This window comes from Empidonax traillii, unplaced genomic scaffold (assembly GCF_003031625.1).
Source record: "Empidonax traillii isolate 1590-97213 ecotype Southwest subspecies unplaced genomic scaffold, ASM303162v1 scaffold424:size506307, whole genome shotgun sequence".
NCBI lineage: Eukaryota > Metazoa > Chordata > Aves > Passeriformes > Tyrannidae > Empidonax > Empidonax traillii.
In genome coordinates, this window is record NW_020955617.1 from 283,397 (window position 1) to 307,289 (window position 23,893).

Consider the following 23,893-nt stretch of genomic DNA (forward strand, 5'->3'; position numbering starts at 1 on the left):
AGGAAATCCTTACAGTTTGTCTTTGCATGTCAGAGTTCTTATGTAAAAATAAAAATTCAAGTAAACAAACAAGGGCCAAGGTTCACTCTGTCTGCTCCCCCTGATGAGCAGGTAAGGGGAAATTGAATTCACTGACTTTATTTTATAATGGCACAGTGATAGCCAATTTAAATGCAGCAAAAGCTGATGAGTGGCAAGTGATGGTGAAGCAGAAAGAAAATCTCCTGGGAGCATATTTGAACTCTCTCAGATTTTTGACATGGATATCCCTCCATCAAAGCCAGTCTGAAAGCAGCAGACTTTAAATTTAAGGTATGATCCCCAACTCTTTTAAATTGCCTTAACAGAAGTGATTTTCAGTCTACTGATGTGTCAGTTCACTTGCTCCTGTACAGCCAAAGAGCTCTGAGATCTTATTAAAGAGTTGAAATAAGTGGTTTGGTTTCCTTAAAATGCTGAGGGCTAGATGCTCCCCATGGCTGCAAAGGTTCTAGCTGGGCATGCAGCACTGCAGGGTGTCAGGTTGTCTTTAAAACCTGAGGTCTCTGAGAATCCTGACTGCTGTGTAAATGTGTCATTGACTTGCTATTTGAATGCAGGGGATCTAGGACAGCACTTTAGTCCTGCTTTTCATGAGAGCAGGGGAAGTCCACGCATACCTGTGTCTTGCAAACAAAACGTGGTTGTGTTTTAGTGGTGCTGGATATAGTGATTCCCTGCATTTCCACTGCCTTTGGTGAACACCTGCTCTTTGTGCAGGAGAACTTCTGGCAGCCTCTAAGGAAAGCAGAATGAAAGGCCTCAATCAGCAGACACCATTTTGCTCTGGTTTTTGTTGATGGAAGTTGATCCCTAAGCTTCCCTGTCAAAGTATATAGTCAGCTTCCAAAATATTTCTGCAGTTGCCCTGGTTAGGAGCTTAGAGCAGAGTGAACAATTGCATCAATTACAGAGCGAAAAACAAGCTCTGTGCTCCTAGGGGTCTCGTCTTGCAAATGAAGAGCTTTTGTGCAGTAATCACCGGTTTGATGATTCAGAAGAACATCCAGAAGAAGCAATACTGTTGTCAGGACTCCCACGGATGCAGGTGAAACCTGCCTTAAGTGTTGTTTAAGCCAGGATATGGCCAGCCTTGGAGTGCTGTTGCTATTATTGTTCCTGTTACAAGCTCGCTTTTGTCACAAGCTATAATTCGGTGGTGACGTGGGTCTCTCGTGAAAGCTGTAATTAAGAACACAAAGGGGATTCCTGCTTCTTGCATCTGTAAATAACAGATTTCTCTCTTTCTCTCCCTGTTTTCACTTTGGATTTGCTGCAGGTGCATAGGGCCACGTATCGAGGACTGCATCGGCCTGATGGATAGGTACTTGCTGAGTAGTCGTTGCCTGTGTGTCTCCATCCTCCATGTGTGGACAAGGGCGCATGGTGTGCATGTCCTTGTGAATGGCAAATGACGTCTTCTGTTCTGTAATTGCCTGCAGGTGTAGAGGTCCCGCTAGTCATGACTGCATTTACTATCCATGGACACGACAGTCCACTTTACCACAACATGCTAGGTAACATCCACCACTTTTCCATTCTTTGTACACAGGGTCCTTGTTGCCACAGGAATGTTATACTATCCAGTTTGTCAAGAAAAGCAGGGGAAATCTAATTCGCCCTTAAGTAAGATACACCTCTCAACATCCAAATGTACTTTTCTGTTTGAAAGCCAATTAAATATTTTACCTATTTAGGCTGATTGGAAAATGCCTTTTTCTTGGTGGTTTTTTGTTTGTTTGTTTGTTTCTATATAAAATTTTGTTAGAAACAAACATGATGGAAACTCTGGCTGACTTGGAATTTGCTTGTTTTCTGTTGGTGTTTTTTGATTAAGACAGAGTTTAAAATCAAATGAAGCTTTTTCTTCCGTACACCTTATCTTGAAAAAAGTAAATGTTTTAGCGAAACCGACTCTCTTCCTTAATTCACATAACACTATTATTTGAGTTTAAAAAAATTCTTGTTTAAAAAAAAAATTGCAACCTTGCAGCAATTTTATTTTTCAGTAATGGCAGTTAAATTAATGTAGGCTGTATTCTGCATTCTTTTTCATGGAAGCTCTTCCTTGCCATTGAGTTTTTTTAATTCTAAGTTCAAACTGGTTAGTATGATTTCCAGGCTTGTAGATTACTGTCCTGAGCTAAGACTAGAAGAAAAATATATAATTTCAAACAAATTCACCTCATTTTGGTTTTAACTTTGGGCTTTTTTTCTTGCATTTTGAAAAGATTTTAAGATTGTCTTTCCTTCTTAATTGTGTACCTGTTGTGAATATTCCTATTTCTGTTGAGAGAGAACATATTTCTACTTGAAAAACAGCACTTTATAAATGCTATCAAATGGTATACTTGTTTATTAAATCAGTATCAGTTCCAACTTAATTCATGGACTAATTAATAACTAACAAATGATTACTGAGTTTCTCAATATTCTATGTTTTGTTTTAGTCTTTCTGGTCTGGAATATCCAGTTAAAGATGCTTCAGTGGGGATTCCTTTTCAGATATACTCATTTAAACAGAGTTGCCCAAAACAAGAAGTCGGTTTTAAAGGTCTCCATTTCATCAACTCTAGTCAAAGCACAAATACAGAAAATGTTTTGTTTTTTTCATAAGTTTAAGGACCTTACCAAATTACAAAGGATGAAGTTCTTTAGTAATCAATTTAAAAATACCATCAATTGGATTTTTAATAACTTCTTGAGGGAAAATTGAGAGCTTTATGCTGGGAAGAGCAACTTGTGGGCTGTACAGCAACTCTCCTGTAGCACTGCAGGCCGCTTGCTGCCTTCCTCCATTAGCCCAACAGCCATTCCAGTTTAATTCGAGTAGTATAACTCCAAAACTTATCTCTACATTGAGAATGTTCAGGTAGCCGTAAATACACCTCTGGAGCTACTGCCAAATACCCACTGAACTCGGTGGGAAGATTCCTGTTAATCACCGTGGGTGTTAGATTGGGTCCTGTGTCTCAAAGTGGAATTAATGGAGTGGAACCTCCAGCATGATGCTACAGCAGCAAAGGAAGTGTTGTCCAGTGGCGTGCCAAGCTTAAGCTATGTCCTAGCAGGCAATGCTTAATTTGGGGTTTGTGCTGTGTAAATTGAAGGTTTTGTCTCCTTGAATCCACTGTCAAAGTAGTAAAGCAAAGTATAAAGGGGAGTGGAAATTAAAGCAATCGTTTTATTCTGCTCAGCTGAATAATTTCCTGCTCCATTCAGTTTGAGGGGGAAGACCTTCAAATGTTTTGTTTAAATCTGAGGGACTTTTTTTTTTTGTTTGTTCCAACCTTGTTGAATTTATTTTAGGAAAATTACTGCACTGTATTCTTTCACTTCCAAGACAAAGAAGGAAATTTCATACCTCCATATTAGATTAATGAAATTATACTCTTTTTTTTGTGTGTGAAAATGGTTCATTTTGTTTGGGTTAAAAATTGGCAAAACTGCACTGGCAAAGTGTTAATTTTTATTATGGTATGGGTATAAATCAAAAATAAAAGCATTTAACTTTAGATAAGACCTTCTTCATGACCCTCTAACAATTGTTTGTCCTCCTGAGACTTATAGACCTTACATTGATTAACAATTATTATGACCCTTACCCATTGACTTAAATTTGTTGCATTGATGTGAATTAGTAGTGAGTTGAAGGGTGCAGAGTTCTCTGCTGTTCAGGCAGCTGAAAGTGAGAGGAGGGCTTTAACCAAACAACAAGATATTATTTATCTTCTCCTATTTTCGTTTTTATAGCAACGTTGCCTTTCTGTCTAGTTTTGCAGTTTGCAAATTGTTTATGCCGTGATCCATTGACTTGAAGGCTTTTGTAGGAATCCGGTATAATAGCAAAGGAATTCTTACTGTCATGTTTAATGAAGATGAATCAGATGTGCATCACATGGCTTGTTTCCAAATGACTGGTGAAACTTCAGTTTTTCTGCTTATCTTTGGTCCCTTCAATTTTATGGGGAGAAAAATATTATTTTTGTCAATGTATGTCTTTCTGCATATGTTCTTTTGGTTTTTCAAACCTTTACTTTCAATAGAGTTCTGTCCAGCAGGATGCAAGAAACTCTATCTTTTCCTGTTTTCAGCTCAGTGAAATGCTATTTTTCAGCCCAAAAAGCATATTTGGGCTATTTGAGCCCTTTTCCTCAGCCTACTTGACAGATTTTTCAAATGACTGTAAGGTTACTTGCTGGATCTCATGTGCTTTTTTTTTTTTTCCACTGTGATGACCCATATTTATTTTCAGTGTGTTTAGTTTATCCTCACAAAGGTTTTCATTGTATTCTGAGCTGCCAGAAGAAGTTCAAACTGTAACTAAATTAGAAGCCTCGGGAGGAATTAGTGTCCCTTCTGCTTGTGGCTAGTTGCAAATTATGGTTATTGTTCATTATAGCTTTTGATTTACTGTGGGCAAATCATATGGCGGGGAAAGCCTTCCCTCACATTTGTGAGCCATTCTATCTGTGTTTATACCCTGTTTAATTCATGGCATCTCTCTCATGGTGTTGTCTGACTGTAATTTGTGTGATTCACAAAGGCAGTTTGCTGAGCACGTTTTCTGCCTGACCTGGTTGGGGTGCTCAGGTGGTGCAGAGGCCTGAAGGAATGGGACAGGCAATGCCAGTAGAGAATTCCCCATGCAAGGTGGAGTCCTTAGCTGGCACTAAGGACTAACCTCACTGCTTCTTTGCCCTCCTTTCTGTCCCTTTCCATCCTTCTCTGATGTGCTGAACATCTCAGCCCAGGGAACAGAGAGAGAGCAAGAACTTTGTGTCCTGCCTTTCCTAGCTTCTCACGGTGCTTCCTGGTCTCTGCCTTTTGGGAAAGGGATGAGTAGGCACTGGAATGTTGCTCTAAGGCTTCATTTTTTGTTCCACCTTTCATATCAGCATTTCCTAGAAATCACCACAGCAAGTGGAGGCTTGAATTTTCCAGGATGCCTGAAGGAACCCCCTTTATTACAATGACACTCCTCCTTTTGATACCTTCTGACAACTGCAGTCAGTGATTTCAGTGACTGGAATAATTTATAATAGCATGTTCCAGCATACTCTCAAAGAAAGAGCAAAAAGAGGACTATGCCTCTTTCCAAGGTTGGGATAACCATTGCCTAAAAGGAAGATGGAAAGTCTGTAAAAGTAATGCTTTGCTGTTCATTAAGAAAATACTCTAGGCAGTCAGGAAAGGTGATTCTCCTACACTCCCTTTCTCCCAAGTGTACCAGCAAAGTTTGGCTAAATCAGTTGTTGAAGGGAGGCTGTGGACTCAGTTTTTACTTAAAGTATGAATTTTAAGTGAGTTCATTCTTCATGTGACTCATTCAGCTTAATACTCAGAGAGATCACCAAAGGAGGAGTGAAGTTTCTGTTTTCCAGTGCATGAGAGACTGTAAATCTAAAGATGTGATCAGAAGCACCTAGTTGATGTGATAGAAAAGAACCAGGACCTTGGTGTTACTGGTCTTAGTAAGCTGATGTCTCTGTTTATGCCCCAAGAAAATTTCATTTGTATTTCCCTTTTACCTAACAGAAACTAATTAGCCAGGCCCACCACTGTAAAGTGATTAAATAGAATGATGTGTAGATGTTAACTCCAATTACAATCCTGATGCTAGCTTTGTATCAAAAAAATAATATCCTCTCAACAAATCATCACTTCCTCAAGAAAAGAAAAAAGTCTGGTTCTATGTACTATGTGTGTCTACAAGAGCTAATTAATGGTAAACCCTCTGTAATGCAGGCAAATCCTTTCATAGATCTTTTGGATCCTGGCATAGTATGACTTCAATAGAATTTCACAGCAGCTTTGAGTAGTTGTTGGGGAAGGGAAACCATTTCTAATGAACTGCTTATGTTCGTGGGTTTTATGGTGCTCTGTTCCGTTGCTGGGAGGAAAGTGTTCCATACGTCCTGCGTTTTTTAGAGTAATTATAGTTCTGGAGGGGAAGAGGATCTCTGTATAAAATAAGAGGGAAGTTAAGATCTGGGAGTACAAACTAAGCTATGTTACTAAATGGGTAAAAAATGCTACTCTTGAAAGACTTTTAATATGGAGCTTTCTGATGCCGTAGCAGAACAGAGCAGTTGAAGAAACAGATTTATTTTTTATGAATCAAGACTAGAAAAACTGGCAGTTTCTGATCCTGCCTCTGTGGGTTGGATAGAGCTGTGATCTGTTTAGGACAGATGGATAGAGAAATCCCAGTCCTGTGTGAGAACTTGCCTCTACGGGGCTGGTTCTGAAGGCAGACCTTTGCTGAGAGCACTTTTATTGCTGCAACAGCATTTCCCTATCTGGAGCTTTGGGAGGGATACTTTTGGAGTACCCCTGTGACATGAATGAAAGTCACTACAGTGATTTTGTTAGCTCCTCCACTTTTTACCTATTCCACTTAGTAAGACTCGTCTTTTTAGGAAAGGGGTGAGGTGGCTTTTCCTTCTTATCTGCTGAACAGATAGCACAGAATGGTTTGGGTTTGAAGGGACCTTAAAGATCATCTAGTTGCAAACCTCGCTGCCATGGACAGGTACATCTCCCATTAGACCAGATTGCTCAGTGCCTCATCCAGCCTGTCCTTAAACACCTCTGGGATTGGGGCAAACTGTTCCAGTGCTTCACTACCCTCACATTTAAGAATTGCCTCCATATATCTAACCTAAATTTCCCCTCTTTCAGTTTGAGATCTGAATATAGGGAGTAAATCTCTCATTGTTTTAAAGCTTCTGTTCTATACTGCGTGCAGAAAGATTTGTCTGCGATCGGTGAGGGTTTCTGCTTCATCTCAAAGTTGCCTGGTGTGGTCTCACAATATGGAAGGATCTGTTAGGGTCTGCTACTGTGAAGAGAAATGACCTGTTAAGGTTGAGAGAGTGAAAGAACCAATTCTCCAGTAGTTTGAGGATCCTGTTGAGAGTGCAGGATAGAATAAGGCCAGAAATTTGTCGTTTCTAGTAATTTGTTATACAAAGAGTGGAATGTGAGCGAAAAACTTGCAGTGTCTTGGGACTGTTGATACTCACTGACCAAGTTTCTCAGCAGCTCTGCTTATTAGATGGGTTTGGGTAATATTCATGATTGCAGAGTGGTTGAGCCAAGCAGAGAAATGCCACAGAGAGGTTACAGAGGTTGCCTTACAGATAGAGGAGTGGCAGTCCTTACTGTCTCACTGGACGTGTCCCAGCCCTTGTGCTTTCCTCCACTGCTGAGATCCGAAGAACCATCAGTGCAGCACCCAGTCTTACAGAGCAAGCAAGCAGGTTTCTTGCAGAAAAACTTGCAGAAACCTGCAGGGATTTGTATTTGGTCTGCTTACCAGAAGAGGTAACGTGAATAGAGTTTTGTCAGGTCCTAACCAAATTCTTTGCGGGGACGTCTCAGTAAAAGCTTTAATTTGGTTTAGTATTTTGCAGGGTTTTCTTTGCTTTGCTACCACAGGTTGCGAAATGAATTTTCAAATACATTTAAAATAAGAAAGTTCTTTCTTTGGAAAATGGACTAAATTGTTTTCACTGAAACTATAGGCAGAAAAAAGAAGTGATTAGGCCAGGCATGATAGGTCACTTCGGAAAGACAAGAAGCATTAGGAAATCTGAATTGAATTAGAATAGAGAACAACACGCAGTGCCATTGCAGAGGTTTCTGCTCTTGTTTCTCATTAGGCTAAATAGGCCTTGTGTTTTGTGTCTGTATTGGTTTGGCTACACAAATAATATACAATGCAAAAATAAAATTGTGCCATGAAGAAGTGACCTTATTATAAAGCAGCAGTATATATCTGACCACTGTCCAGTGGTTTTCTTTCATGGCTGGAAATGAGGATTTGATTTAGATTTAATATTGTTATTAATTAATTGTCTATTAAATATACATTTGAGGAGCTTTAGAAATATGTAAGATGTAGAGTTGTTTAAACATCAGGCATGGTTTCTTAATAATTCATTAATATTTAACACATAATAAATCAGAACTAAACCTTGTGGTCTTACTTCCAGTCTACTTGTGTAATGTAGGATTTGTTGCTCTTTCATAATTAGAAAATTTACATGATAAATGTATTTGAGTTGAGAGTCCAGCCCAGACTTAGTTCTGTTCATTCTGGCTTACTCAGGAACCTGTCAGGTGATAAAGGAGCTGCAATTCCAGCTGGTTTACATACAAAAATGTGTGTTCTACTTCTCAGTTAATTTGCAACAGTTTTTCCAGCATTGGATCCAAAATAGTGGATAACTTGTTAATGATGATAGTATAGTTGACAGTGAATCTTTTTCATTTGTTTTTGCAGAAATGGAAATACAGGTTTTGAGTTATTATTTGACCAGTGTGTAGCCTGCAAACACAACGGTAAACCAATTAAACAAACTGTAGGATTGAAGGATTTTACAAGCTTCTGTCCTTTGGTGCTGTGTGTGGAAAGTTGTACTCCAGCACTTAAGCAAAGGTGGAAACATTGCCACAAATACCAGCAGCCGTGCAGGTAGGGAGCGTTAGTAAATTATGCCATCAGACCAAATTACTTAATTTTTCTATAATTTTTTTCCATGCTGTAAAGTGAAATAGCAGGGTGGGAAAATGTCATATAAATTATCTGTACCTTTGGGTAGTAGTTTCAAGTAACTACATTCAAATTCTAGTAGGAAAGAGGGACTATTACTAAAATAATTTCCTATGCCATGCCCTCTCTCTGTTAGTTCAGCTTCCTTTACATCTCTTTTCTGCAAAGTAGAGATATTTTGCCTCTTTTCTACCTTGTTGCAGCGGTAGAGCGTAGAGTTGAACAAGAAGGTACATCCTGTACTTTCAGAGAGGCTGTTTCCTCAGGACTGTGTGTTGGAGAGGCTTTAGAGAAGAGCCAGCAGGAATAGTACATTGTGCCTCGAAGGGAAAAAGTTTGGGAACTCAAATGCGAAAGCTTATTTTGGCTGAAAGGGAAAGAGCTGGATTTTCCTCTAGAAGTAAACAAATAAGGAGCAAAAGTTTGGTTAAGGATGGCACTAGTCTAGCAGAGTGAAAAGGAGTGCAGGGTGTCTGGCTGTGAGGTAATGGAAGGGATGAAATCTGAAAGACATTCAAAGCAGTAAAATGCCAGCGCATTTCTAATGAGGGTTACTAATCCCTGGAATTATTTTTCCTGGTAGTGTTCTCTTCTCCAAGCATGATGAGTTTGTGCTGAGTCTGGAGGCTGTGCTGTACAGATACCTGGGGCAGAGGATTGTCCTGGTTCCTCATTATTGCTTACAGTGTGACGTAGCACTTCCATGTCCGTGACAATAGTTTGCAGCTACGGTCAGCTTTTGGCTCATGCTCTAAGATTAGGACCTCCTTTGAATTTTGATTCCTAGTGCTGAGTTGGACACAGACAAGCGAATCTAGCTGCCAAATCCTGGGCTTTGGTTCCTGTCAGCTGTGATGAGACACAGAGTGAGAGTTCCACGTGATTTTACACGAGATTTCTGTTACACTGACATATTCTTGTTCATTAGCTGTCTTTTTGTACGAGAGATGAGAAATTCATTCAGATCTTATCTGTACTTCTGTCAGAAAACTTCACGCTTTTTTTCAATCTGATGTAAATTTTTAATGACACCATCTTCACATGCTGGTGAACAAGCTCTTTTGCAGACATATTGGCTGTTTAATCAATAGAAGATAATGTAGAAACTAATTTCTGTAGTTATCTGAGATTGAGCAAATGATGAAACAGGCAAGGAGGGATTGTGGGCTAACAGGAAAAACAGGTGCTGGCTGGTTCTGATTGAGCTTTTCTTTGGCAAAGGGTTGTGAGGAGGTAACTGTATTTGCATGTTGTGGTTCATCCCTCAGCAGACCTGGCGGTCTCCTACTGAAGAGTTGTGGCATTTATGGGGAACTCTGAGAACAAATACAACCTCACCATCATGACCAAAGGCCAGGCTTTGGTTAAACGTGGTCCAGTCATGATGTAACCTCTGACTTGTCAGCGATACAAAGTTTTTCTTGTAATACCTGAAGGAAAATTGTCTGAAATGCAATCAACCTTTTAAATAAGCAGTGGGAACTGTTTCCTCACACAATTTGTCTTAGACTCGCAATACTCTTCCTGTGACATACTCTTCCTTTGGAAACACAGGATATCAAAGCAATACACCAGAGTGTTGCTTGCCTCTTAAAATGCTCACCTGGATTTTTGTTACATGTTCTGTTCTTGTTGTACTTGCTGTTCCATTTTAACTCATAGTTGTCTACTTGTAGTAAACCTCATGATGTTTATATGTGTCACTGAAATTAAGTAGCACAGGAGCTCAGAAGGCACAGAAGCTGTAAAGCACCCTAACATGAGTGAAAAGAGGATGTGTTTTCAGTTTGTTGCCATTTCTTTTGCTCCTCTTAATGCTATTAAGGTTCAGCCAAGTTAGAATCTGTAGGTTTGATGTCATTGTAGATCATGCTGAAGAGGAGACAAGACACTGGCGATGCCTGCTTTTGGCTATATAGCGTGCTCATCTGAAAATAGTGCCAGGAACATGGACCAGGATGTACAGATCCTGTAGGTTGGTTGGTCAACAGCAAAGAAACTGTAATAACCTGGTACACTGGAGGGAAGAGGACTAATTGCAGTCAGGCCGTTCACCAGCATTGGCAGTGGCTAAGCCAGTCTCTCTAAATTCCCAGTAGGCTTGAATCAGCCATGGGAATATTTTCAGGTTATGTCAGTGGGCTCTGTGTCAGTGAGCCTTGCTTTGCTTTGCTTGATTGAATAACCTTTCCAAAGAAATTGTGTAAATTTCAGAAGTAAATGACATCTTTCCCTTCCCCTCATGGTCCAATGGAGGGGAAAAAAGACAAGGTAAAAAGTATTCCTGCCTTAAAATGGACTGCTAGGTATTAATATGTGTAATCTCAATCACAGTAAGGATAATAGACAAAGAACAGATTGAAGAGGTAATATCCTTGCTTTAAAATAGTCCCATCTCTGGTAGAAAGGCCTCCCTCATGGCAGTGATAACCTCTGCTTGTGAATAACTTGGATGCAGGCTAAGTTCGGTGCTGTCTTCAGCTTTGTGTACACTCTCTGTGCTTTGATTTCCTGAGTCAACCAGTGGATCAGGCTACAAACTCCAAACTTTGTGGTGTTTGAATCACCTTTTAATCAATGGATTTATAAAATAAGGGAGCAATTTCCAGAAAAATTCCAGTAAGAAAAAGGGTACCCTTAAGAAAGCAAGCCAAAACCTGGAGTTTTAGCAATATGTTTATTTCGTCAGCCTTTTTTGTACCATTGATGACTTAAATATTCCAAATACATATATTTTTGAAGTGGTATGAGAAGCAATCCTTCTCTTCCGTACAACAGAGGCAGGGGAAAAAAGTTGCCTTCTTTCTCCTTGTTTTCTTGGGCCCTCCTGATCTTCAAAAGCTGTTGAGACCTAAAATGCACAAAAGTCAGCACCTGTCAGACATCCACTGGCTGATACCTAGGTTTGGGGACACAAAGAAAGGCAGGGGTTTCTGGCTGAAAAATGAAAAAGATTTTTAAACCAGATCACCATTTCCCCAGATGCTTGGCCTGCTCTGTTCTGGGATTTGAGCAGCTGCTGAAAGACGAGTTTTTTAACATTTGGAAGCTGCACAGATAAAGCAGAATCTTCAATAAATTCAGTAATATTCTATCATATGGAAATTTGGGAGAAGGAAGAGGTGTTTTACTAAATGATCATTTTCCTTTATGTGGGCCATACTGTACTGCAGAATAATCATAATAAAACAGCTGTTGGAGAGTGTAGGTGACCCTGAGCAGTACCCTCAGCATGGACACAAGCTGCTTTTCCAATCAAGTCACATCTGTGACTATCGAGATGGTAGGAGGTTGCTGTGTACACAAACACAAAAAAATCAGCAGCAGAGCTGAGAATAGCTGATGGGGATGATACTCACAAAAGCTGGTTTCCCTTGGCTTGCTTTGCAAACAGTGAAGTGGAAGAGATTCCTTGGGGTGGCTGTGGAAATGGAGGAGAGGAGTGAAAGTGGATGAGTTCGGAGCTTCTAAGCTGAATGTTTCTTTTTGGAATGGCCTCTGGGGGAAGTGCTGGCAGTGGGATGATGACTAGAATTAAGAGGAGCTGCAAGATATTCCCGAGTTTCCCTCTGCTTCACCTGGTAATTTAAGAACTACTGATAAGTTATGGACATGGAAGAATTTTTCAGCATATTATCATATAGGAGATAATCCTGTATAAGCCTATGTCAGAAGGAGAATATCAATTTTATATAATCAAATGTGATTTTCTAATGATTGGTATAATATATGTGTAGGATGTTTAGACAGTATGCTATTTCTATAAAATAATAGCAATAAATCCGAAAGCAGCATCAGGCATACTTAAAGAAATTCCTTATAGCCTGCTCTTTATCTACCTTGGATTTTCCTCGATATTTATGAGCACTGGCTGCATTTATTCCCTCCTCTGCTCCACAAAGATGACTTCTGCATATTTAGAACTCAAATGGTGAGTAGGTACAATGTATGTTGAAGTTCACAGCACTGTGGCCATTACTAGCATTCTAGTAAATGTCTCACATGATCTATGTATAAATACATTTATGCCAGTGCAGTGTTATTATGTTCAAGTGTTACTATTTTGATTCCAGCTCTCAAGGAAAGATTTTCAATTGTATGTATGTAATACATAAATGATACATGGGTGTGTATTTACAAACACATCCTACTACAAGTCCTATCTCAGACATAGGTCCAAAAGATGTTTTATTGCCACCACTTGTTAAAGAAACCTCAGCTGAAACCCATGCAAGGTCTTATTACAGAACAAATGATTGGATATGATGAAAAACTTCAGTATCATGAACATAATGTGCCAGGTCTGTTCTCATTAGTTTCTCATGTCCTGTTTTGTTTTCATAGAATCCCTGAAGTGACCTTAAGGATCATTTTGTTCCAATCCCCTGACACAGGCAGGGACACCTTCCACAAGACCAGGTTGCTCAGATTTCCATCCAACCTGGCCTTGAACCCTTCCAGGGATGGGGCAACCACAACCCCTCTGGGCAACCTGAGCCAGTGTCTCACTACCCTCAAAGTAAAGAACTTCTTCCACATATTCCCTATTCCCTTTTGCCAGTGTCAAGTGCTGAACTGAGTGCTCCCTCATGTGCAGGGACTTGTTCCCCTTGGAGAGGTGGTCCAGCAGAGGCTGGGGCTCTCTTTAATGTGCAGAATTTGTTTTCATAAAGGAGAAACATAAAGTCATAAAAGCTGCAGAGAAGGGAATCCAGGATAAAATATCAGTCTTGGTCCCCAAATACAGCCCTTGAAGGCTCCCTACTGTGAAATACTCCTGGAGCTTGTGAAAGCAAATGCTTGTTGCCCCATATCATTTGAAGCTGGAACAGGAAAACGTCTAGGGGTCACAAACACTTAGAGAAAATATCTGCTCTGTGCTCTTTAAATCTTCTGAACAATTGTTTTCAGGAAAGACTAGCATTAGAAAAAAGTCAAAAGAGGCAGATATAAAAATAGAGATCAATGCATTTGCAAAAGAAAGATGATTTGTGAAGTAAAGTAAAAATGGAGGGCATGAGGTAGAAAAGCTTCCTCTTGCAACTCCTTAAATGTAGACAATCCACCTATGCAGTCTACAGGTGTAGTCATGTATGGGTTTGGATATTTCTTGTGCTGAATAGCTCAATTTCAGAAAACAGTTAACTGGAACTGAAGTGAATTACAAGCACTTTCCACCAGTGGTAAAAAAAAAGTCACAGAAGGAAGAGCATCATATTCAAAGAGTTTTTCTCCTCATTTTTTTTTTTTTTAATACTCCTGAACATTCATTCATATTCTCTATTCTTTATGGTTTGACCCAGCTTCCACTGAATATTTTGGCTTCTTGCTGATTTAATGTGGGCACTACCATGTATTTATTTCTCAAGGGATGTAACATGCTCTGTGGTGCTTCTGGATCTGACAGTGAATGAATAGCAAAGTGCCACCAAAGTAGTTTGTTTCTATTTGAGGAAAGCATGTTTTCTTGATTGATTATTTCATGTGCACTGACATGATGAGCCAGTTGAGTGCCACTGGTTGCAGAGAAGCAGACATAGCTGACTGATTCTTACTGGAATTTTTTATGCAGAGAGAAATTCTTTGAGTTAACTTTGATGGTTTTGGTTTTAGAGCAGTCCATCAGCCCCCTGTAGTCATTACAGGTCTAGTTTCCTTTGTTTAAAGCAAAATATTGCTCTTCCCAAAGAAGCTGGGAAGTATGATAAGTTTATAAAGATGATTACTCTTTTTCCTGATGAAATGGCTTCACCTGTGAGTCCAATCTAGTGGGTTTAACTGGCTTCATGTCACAGATAAATCAATCTACTTTATATGGGGTCTAACTTGGCATATTTTAAAAAGAATGCTAATCTGACTCTCAAAACAGGGTCACTGTGCAAGTTCTTAAGAATAGCATTCCTCTTTTAAGTTGAGGCAGGAAAGAAAAATCTCAGCCTAAAAGTAACAAGGAGTGCAACAGTTGTTATTTAACCTTTTCGGTTTTACAGGACAGAAGACCATAAAAAACCTCCACATTGATGCTGTAATTCCAGAGATTTCTGTAGTCATTCCCAGTCCACTCTTAACAGTTAAAATGGAGAGTTCTTGGTAATTTATAGTGAAAAATAACAGTGGTTGCTCTGTATTATGCCATTCAGATTTAAAACCAGTTTTAAAGAAATCTATTTTGCACTATGTGTGCTTCATCATAATAAGATGTCATAAATCTATAATCAATACATATTAATGTCTAGAATACTAGATTGTATTAATTTTCAAAGCTATACTGAATAATTTTTCTTTATCCTCATTTATTTTTCTGACTGAAATGGGGACTCCTACCTTCTTAAAAAAAAAGGTGTGAGTCAGACATACTTTTACAGTTTAAGGGATCCACGTAATATATTTGTTTGTGTCTTGTTGGTGTTATATTTTCAGTAAACAAAAATGTGTGAACAAAATATGTGCAAACCCTCAGTAAATGATGTCAGCATATGTGAAACATTTTGCTGTATCCTAACAGCACATCTTGGCTGGTGATATGCTAGAGGAGGAAGGTGTGTGCACAGTCACTTAGAGACTGCAAGTGTCTGTTCTGTGTATGCCGCTCTCATTTGGCAAAAACGGTGAAAAATCTCTAGGCATACAGGTAACTTGATTATAGTGATCTAGAAATGTCTTTAAAATGGTTGCTTGAGGAAGGCTTTGATGTAGGAACCAATGTGGGTAAGGAGAAAGGAATTTTGACAATAGATACCTGTTTGTCCCCAGTTAGTCTTGGCCTAAATCAAAGCTGTGTTTGATGCTTAACTGCTCAGTGGACCCAGCCACAGACTGCAACTTTGAGGTCATTTTGGGTATTGAAAATTTGTGATTAGTTGACAGTTTGCCCATCTCTGGATTAAATTGAAATGGGTAGTAATTGTGTAACTGTGAGATCAGTTGTGAGTTAAAAGTTGTGTTAACAGTAGATAAAAACTCCTAATCTGTACATAAATAGTGATGTTTGTCAGTATTCAAATGCCCTCAGAAGAAAAATAGAAAGCAAAGCACGTCCTGATGTGAATAACATTAGACGAATCCTTCCCACCCTGGGGAGCTGTGTTTCACGAACACCAGTCTCTCTAGAAGTTGTGGTTGTAGATCTCTGCCAGGGTGTGCTGCACAGCAGAGAGAAGCTATTAAAATATGCACACATTTACTTCCCTGTCTGGTTGTTTATCTTGCATGTTTTAAATAGTCAGATTATCGTTCCAGGATTAGCAGAATCCATCAGGTCTCTGAAAGGGCAGCTTCAAACTCGGCTGACCCCTCCACTGATGGAAGGGGTGAGGAATGCAGAATGTGCAAATCATCCACGAGGAAAAAAATGATGCCTCGATAACAAAGATTTACAAGAAGGAACTACTTAGCAAATACTCAAGCTTGTGATGAATCCTGTTTGAATACATAGATAAAAACTCAAAGGAGGGAAGGTTGGGAGAGGAATCTAAAGCCCTTTAGCAGTTTGGCTTCAAAGCTCAGTTTCTTTACATCTCATACTACGTGGGTTAATGCCAAAGATACAGAAACAGGTGTCCTTTGTCAGCTTTACTCCATGGACAACAACTCGATTTCTTTCCCCCTTTCTGCTGAACTCTTCAGTCAAAAGTGTGAGATGGTGTACTCATCTAAGTCAGTAATTAGGCTTTAATACCTGTCTCAAGGCACCATGGGAGTTGCAGATGTTCTGAGGTTTTGGAGTGGATGGAATGATATGAGCCCCACTGTTGAGCATCCTTGTGTGTCTTGGAATACTAACTTTGAATGCAATCTCAGTTTTGGTGTATGGGAGTGGGCGTTATATATTTCTAAATATGAAAACACAGTACACATTGAAAAAGAAATAGATATTATTCATTTCTCGTAAGGGAATACTTGAATCTTGCTTCCAACTTTCAGCCACAGATGCACAGTTTCTAGTTTAAGAGGCAAGATTTTCACATGGTGTGACTTTTTTTTTTTTTTTTTCCCTCCCACAGTCTCCCCTGCTGTTGCCTTTTCCAGTTATTAACTGAATATTCTGTCTTCAGCTGAGGGAGGTGTGGGGCATAGCAAATTAACTATATGCAGTTGAATTCTGGTTCAGGGCCATTTTTCTTGGACTGCTAAGTCTGTTTCAATGAGCATAAAAATCCAGAAACACATAGCAGAGATTGTTTCTGTACTCTGGATTAGATTTTCAGTGTGTAAAGGAGAACAGTGGCTGTATCAGGAGTTTCTTGTTGATAGGTTAGTGGTGGAACTTTAAGAAATGTGAGGTAGGATCAACTTTTGACTATCCATTAATTGTGTTGAACAGGCAGGACTGACAGAGCTACCATTCCTTGCTTGAATTTAGCTTTTCCGAGCCCTAGCAGGCCTCCATGCTTTTAAAAATGACTCTTAACAAGATGATGGGTTTTGATAGGGAATTGCAGGCACTGAGGTGGTTGTGAGACAGTAATGTAACAAAAATGTAAGTGGATTAAGCCCTTAATGCCATGAAAGATAAGGAGATTTGTGTGTCCAGCTGTCTGTGAAGCCGAACTGTTGGTTAGGTGCGTATGCAAAAAAGGATTGGATTAAAAAAACCAAAATGTGAGAAAGTTTCGTGCCTTTGGCAACACCTCTGATCAGTGCCACCTTGCAGGGACCTATGTTGAACAGCTTTACCGAGCAGAAAGGTAAATAGCTGGTTAACGAGATTCATCAGGGTGTCGAACGTAATGCTTTCGTGCTTGCACTGCAGGCATGAAAATAGTGGGGAAATTATGCAGACCTGCCAATAGCAGCAGAAGAGAGAGAAAAAGCAAACTCAGCCTAACGAACAGAAGAAAAAATGCTGTAGGTGACACCCAGAAAAATGGGCTTAGTAAATACTCTGCATGAGGTTGGAAACAGTGGTGGCACACACTGGGGGTACCAGGAAGCTGTGATGGCAGAGACTTGTCATTTGGACATGTCTCCATGACTTGTCATGGAGCATGACTTGTCATGGAGCAAATAACCCAGGGGGCTGTTGACTTTTGGGGCATAGCTCAGCAGCAGAGGGAGAAGAAGCTGCTCGGTGTGCAGTCACATCCATTCAGGGCTGGGATGTTCAGGTCTGAAAGCATTTTGATGCAAGGGCAGTGGACTTGGAAATAAAAGCAACTGATCACTATTTCAGTGGAAAATAGAATTTTTTCTGTATTTCACTTATTTAGCATTTAAATATGTTTATTCCTTTCACACTTCCTTTTAAAGCTTGCTTAATAGTGTGTTTAAATGATTTCTCCTGAAAATTCAGTTATAATATTCAATTACAGCATATTTCACAAAAAAGACTAAAGTGTTTGGTGAAACGATTGAAAATTATTTGATTTTTTCAAGTCCCTACTAAAAATGATGAGTTCATTCTTTGAGAGCTGACATGATGGATCATAAAGATCCATTTTGAGCCCCCCGTTGTACTCTGTAAACATAAAAGGGCTGAAAGGAATGTGTAACTTCCTTTTATTTTTCTTCACTAGTTATGTCTCCTTTGAAACCATTTTCTTATTATGGTCTATCATGTAAATAGTATTTGGACCATTTTTAGTGTACACAGAACCATAAAACTAATTATTTTCTTTGACAACCATTATGCTAGTTATTCATATGCACTTTAGAGTCAAGTTCTCCTGCCTGTTCTGTCAGTCTGTGATTCGGTGATGTTTTTTAAAAATTATATCGTAGAATCAACTGGGTTGGAAAAGATCTCTGAGATCATCAAGTCCAACCCTTGATCCAAGACCGCTGTGGTTACCAGACCATGGCACTCAGTGCCACATCCCATCTCACCTTTAAAACCTCCAGGGATGGTGAATCCACCACCTCCCTGGGCAGCCCATTCCAATGTCTGGTTACTCTCTCTGTAAAAAATTTTTTCTTTATATCCAACCTAAACCTCCCCTGGCACAGCTCAAGCCCGTGCCCACTTGTCCTACTGCCGGTTCCCTGGGAGAAGAGACCTACCCCCACCTGGCTACAACTTCTTTTCAGGTAGTTGTAGAGTGATGAGGTCATCCCTGAGCCTCCTCTTCTCCAGACTAAACAACCCCAGCTCCCTCAGCCTCTCCTCGTAGGACTTGTGCTCAAGTCCCTTCACCAGCCTGGTTGCTCTTCTCTGGACCTGCTCCAGCACCTCAATATCCTTCCTGAACTGAGGGGCCCAGAACTGGACACACAGCACTCCAGGTGTGGCCTCACCAGCTCTGAGTCCAGGGGAAGAATCACTTCACTAGTCCTGCTGGCCACACTGTTCCTGATATAGGCCAGAGTGCCATTGGCCTTCTTGGCCACCACTCTTTTGGTTTGGGATTTGGTTGTGCTGGAAAGCCACAGGAAAAGCAGGTAGGTGCAATCGTAACCCCTGACTGTAATGTTTCTTTGTAGTAGTGATGAACCAGGAGTTCCAAGAGGGTGAGTGTTTCTCCTATGAATTATGTTGTTCAAATATGAATATCCTCTACTTGAGGAGGGTGTGAAAGTACAGTGCAAAAAGTCTGTCTGTTAAGTTCCCTCTCGCTTCTTTCATGTTCAGGAAGGCACATTATATTGGTGTTGGGAATTTTTCATTAATTTTCCCCTAAATTCACAAGCCTGTGAGTTAATGTAGGTGGAGCCAGAGAGTCGGTGTAGTTAAAGCTCTTGCAGGAAAATGCACATACCTGTATCCTCATTTTGCCATTGCAGATTTGCGTTTGCCATCAAAGTGCATGTTGTGTTTCCTTGTCCACACGACTCCTCACATGTGCATGGTGGTTTGAAAAATAAGTTGAATTGCTATATTGATTAAAAACAAGCAGTCATACCATATATATTAATGTGTTTGCTCTGACTTCCCATTTGGACTGGAATTCTGGTCACAAGGCAATAAGCTTTCCAGGCGATTGTGTTTTATGTACCCAACCATTCTTTGGTCACTCACCCTACCTAAAAATAAAATCTCTGATTCTGATTGCTAGAACCCCTCTGATTGCCGCGGGAGTTATTGGGGGCCTCTTCATCATTGTCATTGTGGGCCTGACGTTTGCCGTGTATGTTCGGCGCAAAAGCATTAAAAAGAAGAGAGCGCTGCGAAGATTCCTGGAGACTGAGGTGAGAGTGTGCTGCTTCTCACAGATTGTTTGAAAAGATAAGCAGGGCTGTTCTGCTTTTTTATTAAAGATGTTAAGGTCTTCAGTTCGGTTACCAGAGAGGTCTGTAAAAATCCTTTTGCTAACTTGTGCAGACTAAACTAATGGAAAGAATGAAGCTATTTCAAGATTCTGATTTTCTGTACATATATAGATTCATGGCTTCTGAAGACCAAAAGAAGTTCCCCATTATTACAAAGGCATGTTCCACCATGTTTCTGAACTCCTATAATGAATCTTGAGTAAGGCTTTATTAACAAGGCTGTTTTCAGTTCTGTTCCAAGGGTCCTACTCCCACTCACCTCCATGGTAGAGTCTGGGAGTAAATGATTTATGCATCCCCAGTCTGTTTGCACAAGTATCTTTATTCTTGGCTAGAATTTGTATTGCTTGGTAAATACTGTTCAGCTTTATAAAAGCTTAACAATATTCAGTGCCTTTAGAATCTTGCCATTGTATCAGCTCCTACTTAAACATAAATTATTTTAAGTGGGTAGTTCTCATTGCATTTGGGAAGCATTGACTTTGAAGTCCAGCCATCATTCTCCATTTTGTCAGATAAAAACTGTGGCTGACAATAGTCCTGAGGGACCAAAGCCTCCTGCTGAACATATGGGGAAGGTGTTGGCTTAGAAACTGAAGATTAAATCAGGAGCAGCCTGAGATAAACACACAAGCAGCATAGCTTCAGCTGAAGCCTCTCTTTCTAGGTGGAGGCTGTAATAGACCTATTCATTATGTAGATCATTCTCCATAAAACTCCATGAGCCTTTTTTAGATCTCCACAACACACCTCCACTTCTACCTGCTATACCTGTGTTGGTGGATTGTGGCACAAAAGCTCTTTTTATCCTTCACAAACTGAAAATACAGAAGTATGCTGCCAACCTGCCTAATTTTCTTTTACAGTAAGCCTTTCTTTTACGGTGTAAGTACTGGACATCTAAAGTGGGAAGGAGGAGGAAAGAGAATTCACTCTAAAATCAAGTGCAGCTTGCAGATTATTTCTGTGATAACCTCGCTTGTTGCTGTTTGGTTATGTTGTGTTTTTTTACCCCATTAATTTCCGAATACTGGTATTTTTACCTGAACAAAACTAATTAATTTGATCAACTAATCAAGTAGTTCATTATGCTCTAAGAGCCATAAAAGTAGTTCTCAAACTGCAGAGCATGATGCATTTAGCCGTGTAAACAGGCAGCTTTGAAATGCTGCAGTGGTTTCAAAACAATCTGAGTGTAGGAGTAGCCCTCAATTCTTTTCCTCATACTGTAAAGGAAAAGGCTGTTTTTAATTTTTTAGAATATTGTCCTTTTCATGTATTTTTCATTTATTTTTAAAGAAGCATTGTTTTTCTGGCAGAGATGGTAGAACACTGAGATAATTTTTAACTGAATGTGCCATTGTGGCTCATTTACAAAGTTTCTTGGGACATCTTGAACAAATTGTTTAATTGCAGTAAATTAGTGGCTGTTACAAATCAGTAGTGTACTATAAGGTGTTTTCTCCTTAAAGCTGTCCTCCTCTGTGTTAAAACAGAAGTTCAAAAAAATTGTCCCTTACCCAAAACAGAATAAGAATGTGATGAGCCATTAAGTCAGGGCTATTAAAATGAAATATGGTCAACTTAAAAGACACTAAAATGGGAAAAAATAGGATGTGGTGCATTGATAATAAATGCTATATTTCTGTCATGTAGAAAATATTTATACTGCCTCCATTAGCAAAAGTCCTTGGGTGTGTTATTGTGCCACCAATTCAATTTCCAGTTCATAATTCCATCATGCAATTTCTGGTGGAAATTATAACATGTTGACTGAGGACTTGCTTTATCAGATCTCTCGGTTTTGTAACACTGTTCATTTGCTTTTGAAGGTGGGAAACCCCTCCGCAAGTTGGCAGGTCAGTGGTCAACCAATCCCCACCACTGTCTTGTTCCGGTGTTTATTTGAATTGGTTGTTTTCAGTCTAAGCTTCTGATGGGTCTTCACATTTACAAATATTTAAGACTGTTGGATTTTCCTTCATAGCTTGTGGAACCCTTGACTCCAAGCGGCACAGCACCCAACCAAGCCCAGCTTCGAATCCTGAAGGAAACTGAGCTGAAGAGAGTCAAGGTTCTTGGCTCTGGAGCCTTTGGAACTGTGTACAAGGTAAGAGTCTTAAATATAGAGCAAAGAGTTCCCTCATTTAACTTTGGAACAGTCAAGTTCTACATTACAGTGAAGCACCCCATCCCATGGATGGGTTCCTGAGTCCTGCATGCCTGTGATAGAAAGGATGCTGGAATTACACGGGAGGAACACATCTTCAGGCTCAAGTGTTGACTTCAGTTTTATTCAGACATGCAAATATTATTTCTTGGTGAGCAAAGGCATGTCAGCCACAATCATTCTTGTGTGCAAGAGGCTGCACAGGCTGGACTGTCTGGCTGTTAAAGTGCAGTATCAGAGTTTGTCGTTCTGTTCTTACCTAATGGCTTTGCAGTACACTTTTGGAAAGCTGAACTTTGTCTTTCGTTTCACAAGTGTCACTCAGGTCTTGAAACAGTAATAATACTTTGTAAAAAGATGTCATCAGCTAAACTGTAATACTTCTTGCTTCTTCCATTTAAATAGAAAAGATGAGTTATGCAAATGCACCCTTTAACCAGGATGTGAGCACGGAACCCACAAGGGAAAAGCACTTCTGTTAGAGATTTATTTATTTTTTAAGATCTGTTAGTGGTGTCCAAATCTCAGAGGTACAAAGTCGGGTTTAATGGGCAAGTCAAAACAATTACCCAACCCTTTGGGAGCAACCCACACCTGCCAAATCAATGTGGTAGGTCAGAGTGCTGAAGAAGGACAGGCACTCATCTGTCTTCAAACTGAGGAGGACAGGAAGGAAGCACAGAGCAGGTCACTGGAACTACAAGCTCATAGGAATAAATTTATGAATAATCAGTTTGAATATACTTTAGATGATAATAGAGATGGGTACCTTGAGGCTGACAAATACACAGCAATGGTCAAGGATGGAAAAGTAGCCAAGACATACACAATTTGTGCATTTTAAGTTTAAAATTTTCTTTTTAGCCATCTGAGCTTTTCATTGTCAGGTATCAATAATTAGAGAAATAATCCCTAAATGTTGCACTCTAAATATATTGCTCTCAGGGTGTCATGTTCCTGCATGATGTTATGACCTGATGGTCATCAGTTCTGAGAGTTTCCTGAGATCTTCAGACCTGAGCATCAGAATCCAGACGGAAAATCCAGATTTTTGTTCAATTTTATCTGAGTCAGTAGTCAGTGGAAAAAGTACATCACTGACAGTGCTGCCGTTACTCTTTAGAAACCCTCTTGGAAGGAAAATCAAAGGGGCTTGATGAGGATGCTCACTGCTACAGCATGGTTCATTTTATGTCAGGCTTTGCTTTTGATGCAAGAAGTAGTTTTATGGGATTTGATTAGTTTTATAGCTTTGTGTATTCTCAGTTCTGAGGTTCATAACTGATTTGCATAATGTGACAGAATGCATCAAAAAGAACTGTAACTCTAAATGAAGTTTCTATGATTGTTGTCTTATTAGTCTTCTCTCACCTTTTCTTCCTTTTCTAGGGTATCTGGGTCCCTGAGGGAGAGACCGTCAAGATTCCTGTAGCCATTAAGATCCTTAATGAGACCACTGGTCCGAAAGCCAATGTGGAGTTTATGGATGTAAGTAAGACATAATCAGAGTCTTGCAGTTTGGCCAGGGTTGGTGGATGGTGTCATTCTGTAGTCCATGGAGATTATAAAGAGGAATTCCTGCCAGTTTTCTTTCCTTCTATTCAAATACCATAAGGAGGCTTTTACACAGGACCTGTAAGGGCTGTGTTTTTCATTCCAAATGTCATGGACCCTCAGATATTTGGAGTTTTCTTATAAATGGTTTTCTGATCAGTGTAAGGCTGAAACTCCTTCATCTCATGCGCCACATATTGTATCTTCCTGTGACAGAAAAGGAGTTGCAGGGGGAGCATCTTGCCGTGCATGCAAGTATCTGCTGGCACAGAACTCATGGGAACATGAATTTATATTACTAATCTGAAATACCATTAATAAGAGGTCAAGATTACAATTTCCATGAATGTTCTGTGATCACTGTG

The 23,893-nt window shown here is 39.8% G+C and overlaps 1 protein-coding gene across 2 annotated transcripts in view; it reads left to right on the forward strand.

Moving 5' to 3' along the window:
- Positions 1-23,893, forward strand: part of ERBB4 (erb-b2 receptor tyrosine kinase 4) — a 369,309-nt gene that overhangs the window by 231,971 nt on the left and 113,445 nt on the right. For both annotated transcript variants that reach the window (XM_027894313.1, XM_027894314.1), the window contains exons 15-18: positions 1,482-1,556; positions 19,591-19,723; positions 21,792-21,914; positions 23,364-23,462. In XM_027894313.1, the coding sequence (XP_027750114.1) occupies positions 1,482-1,556; positions 19,591-19,723; positions 21,792-21,914; positions 23,364-23,462 (430 nt within the window). The remainder of the gene's footprint in view (positions 1-1,481; positions 1,557-19,590; positions 19,724-21,791; positions 21,915-23,363; positions 23,463-23,893) is intronic.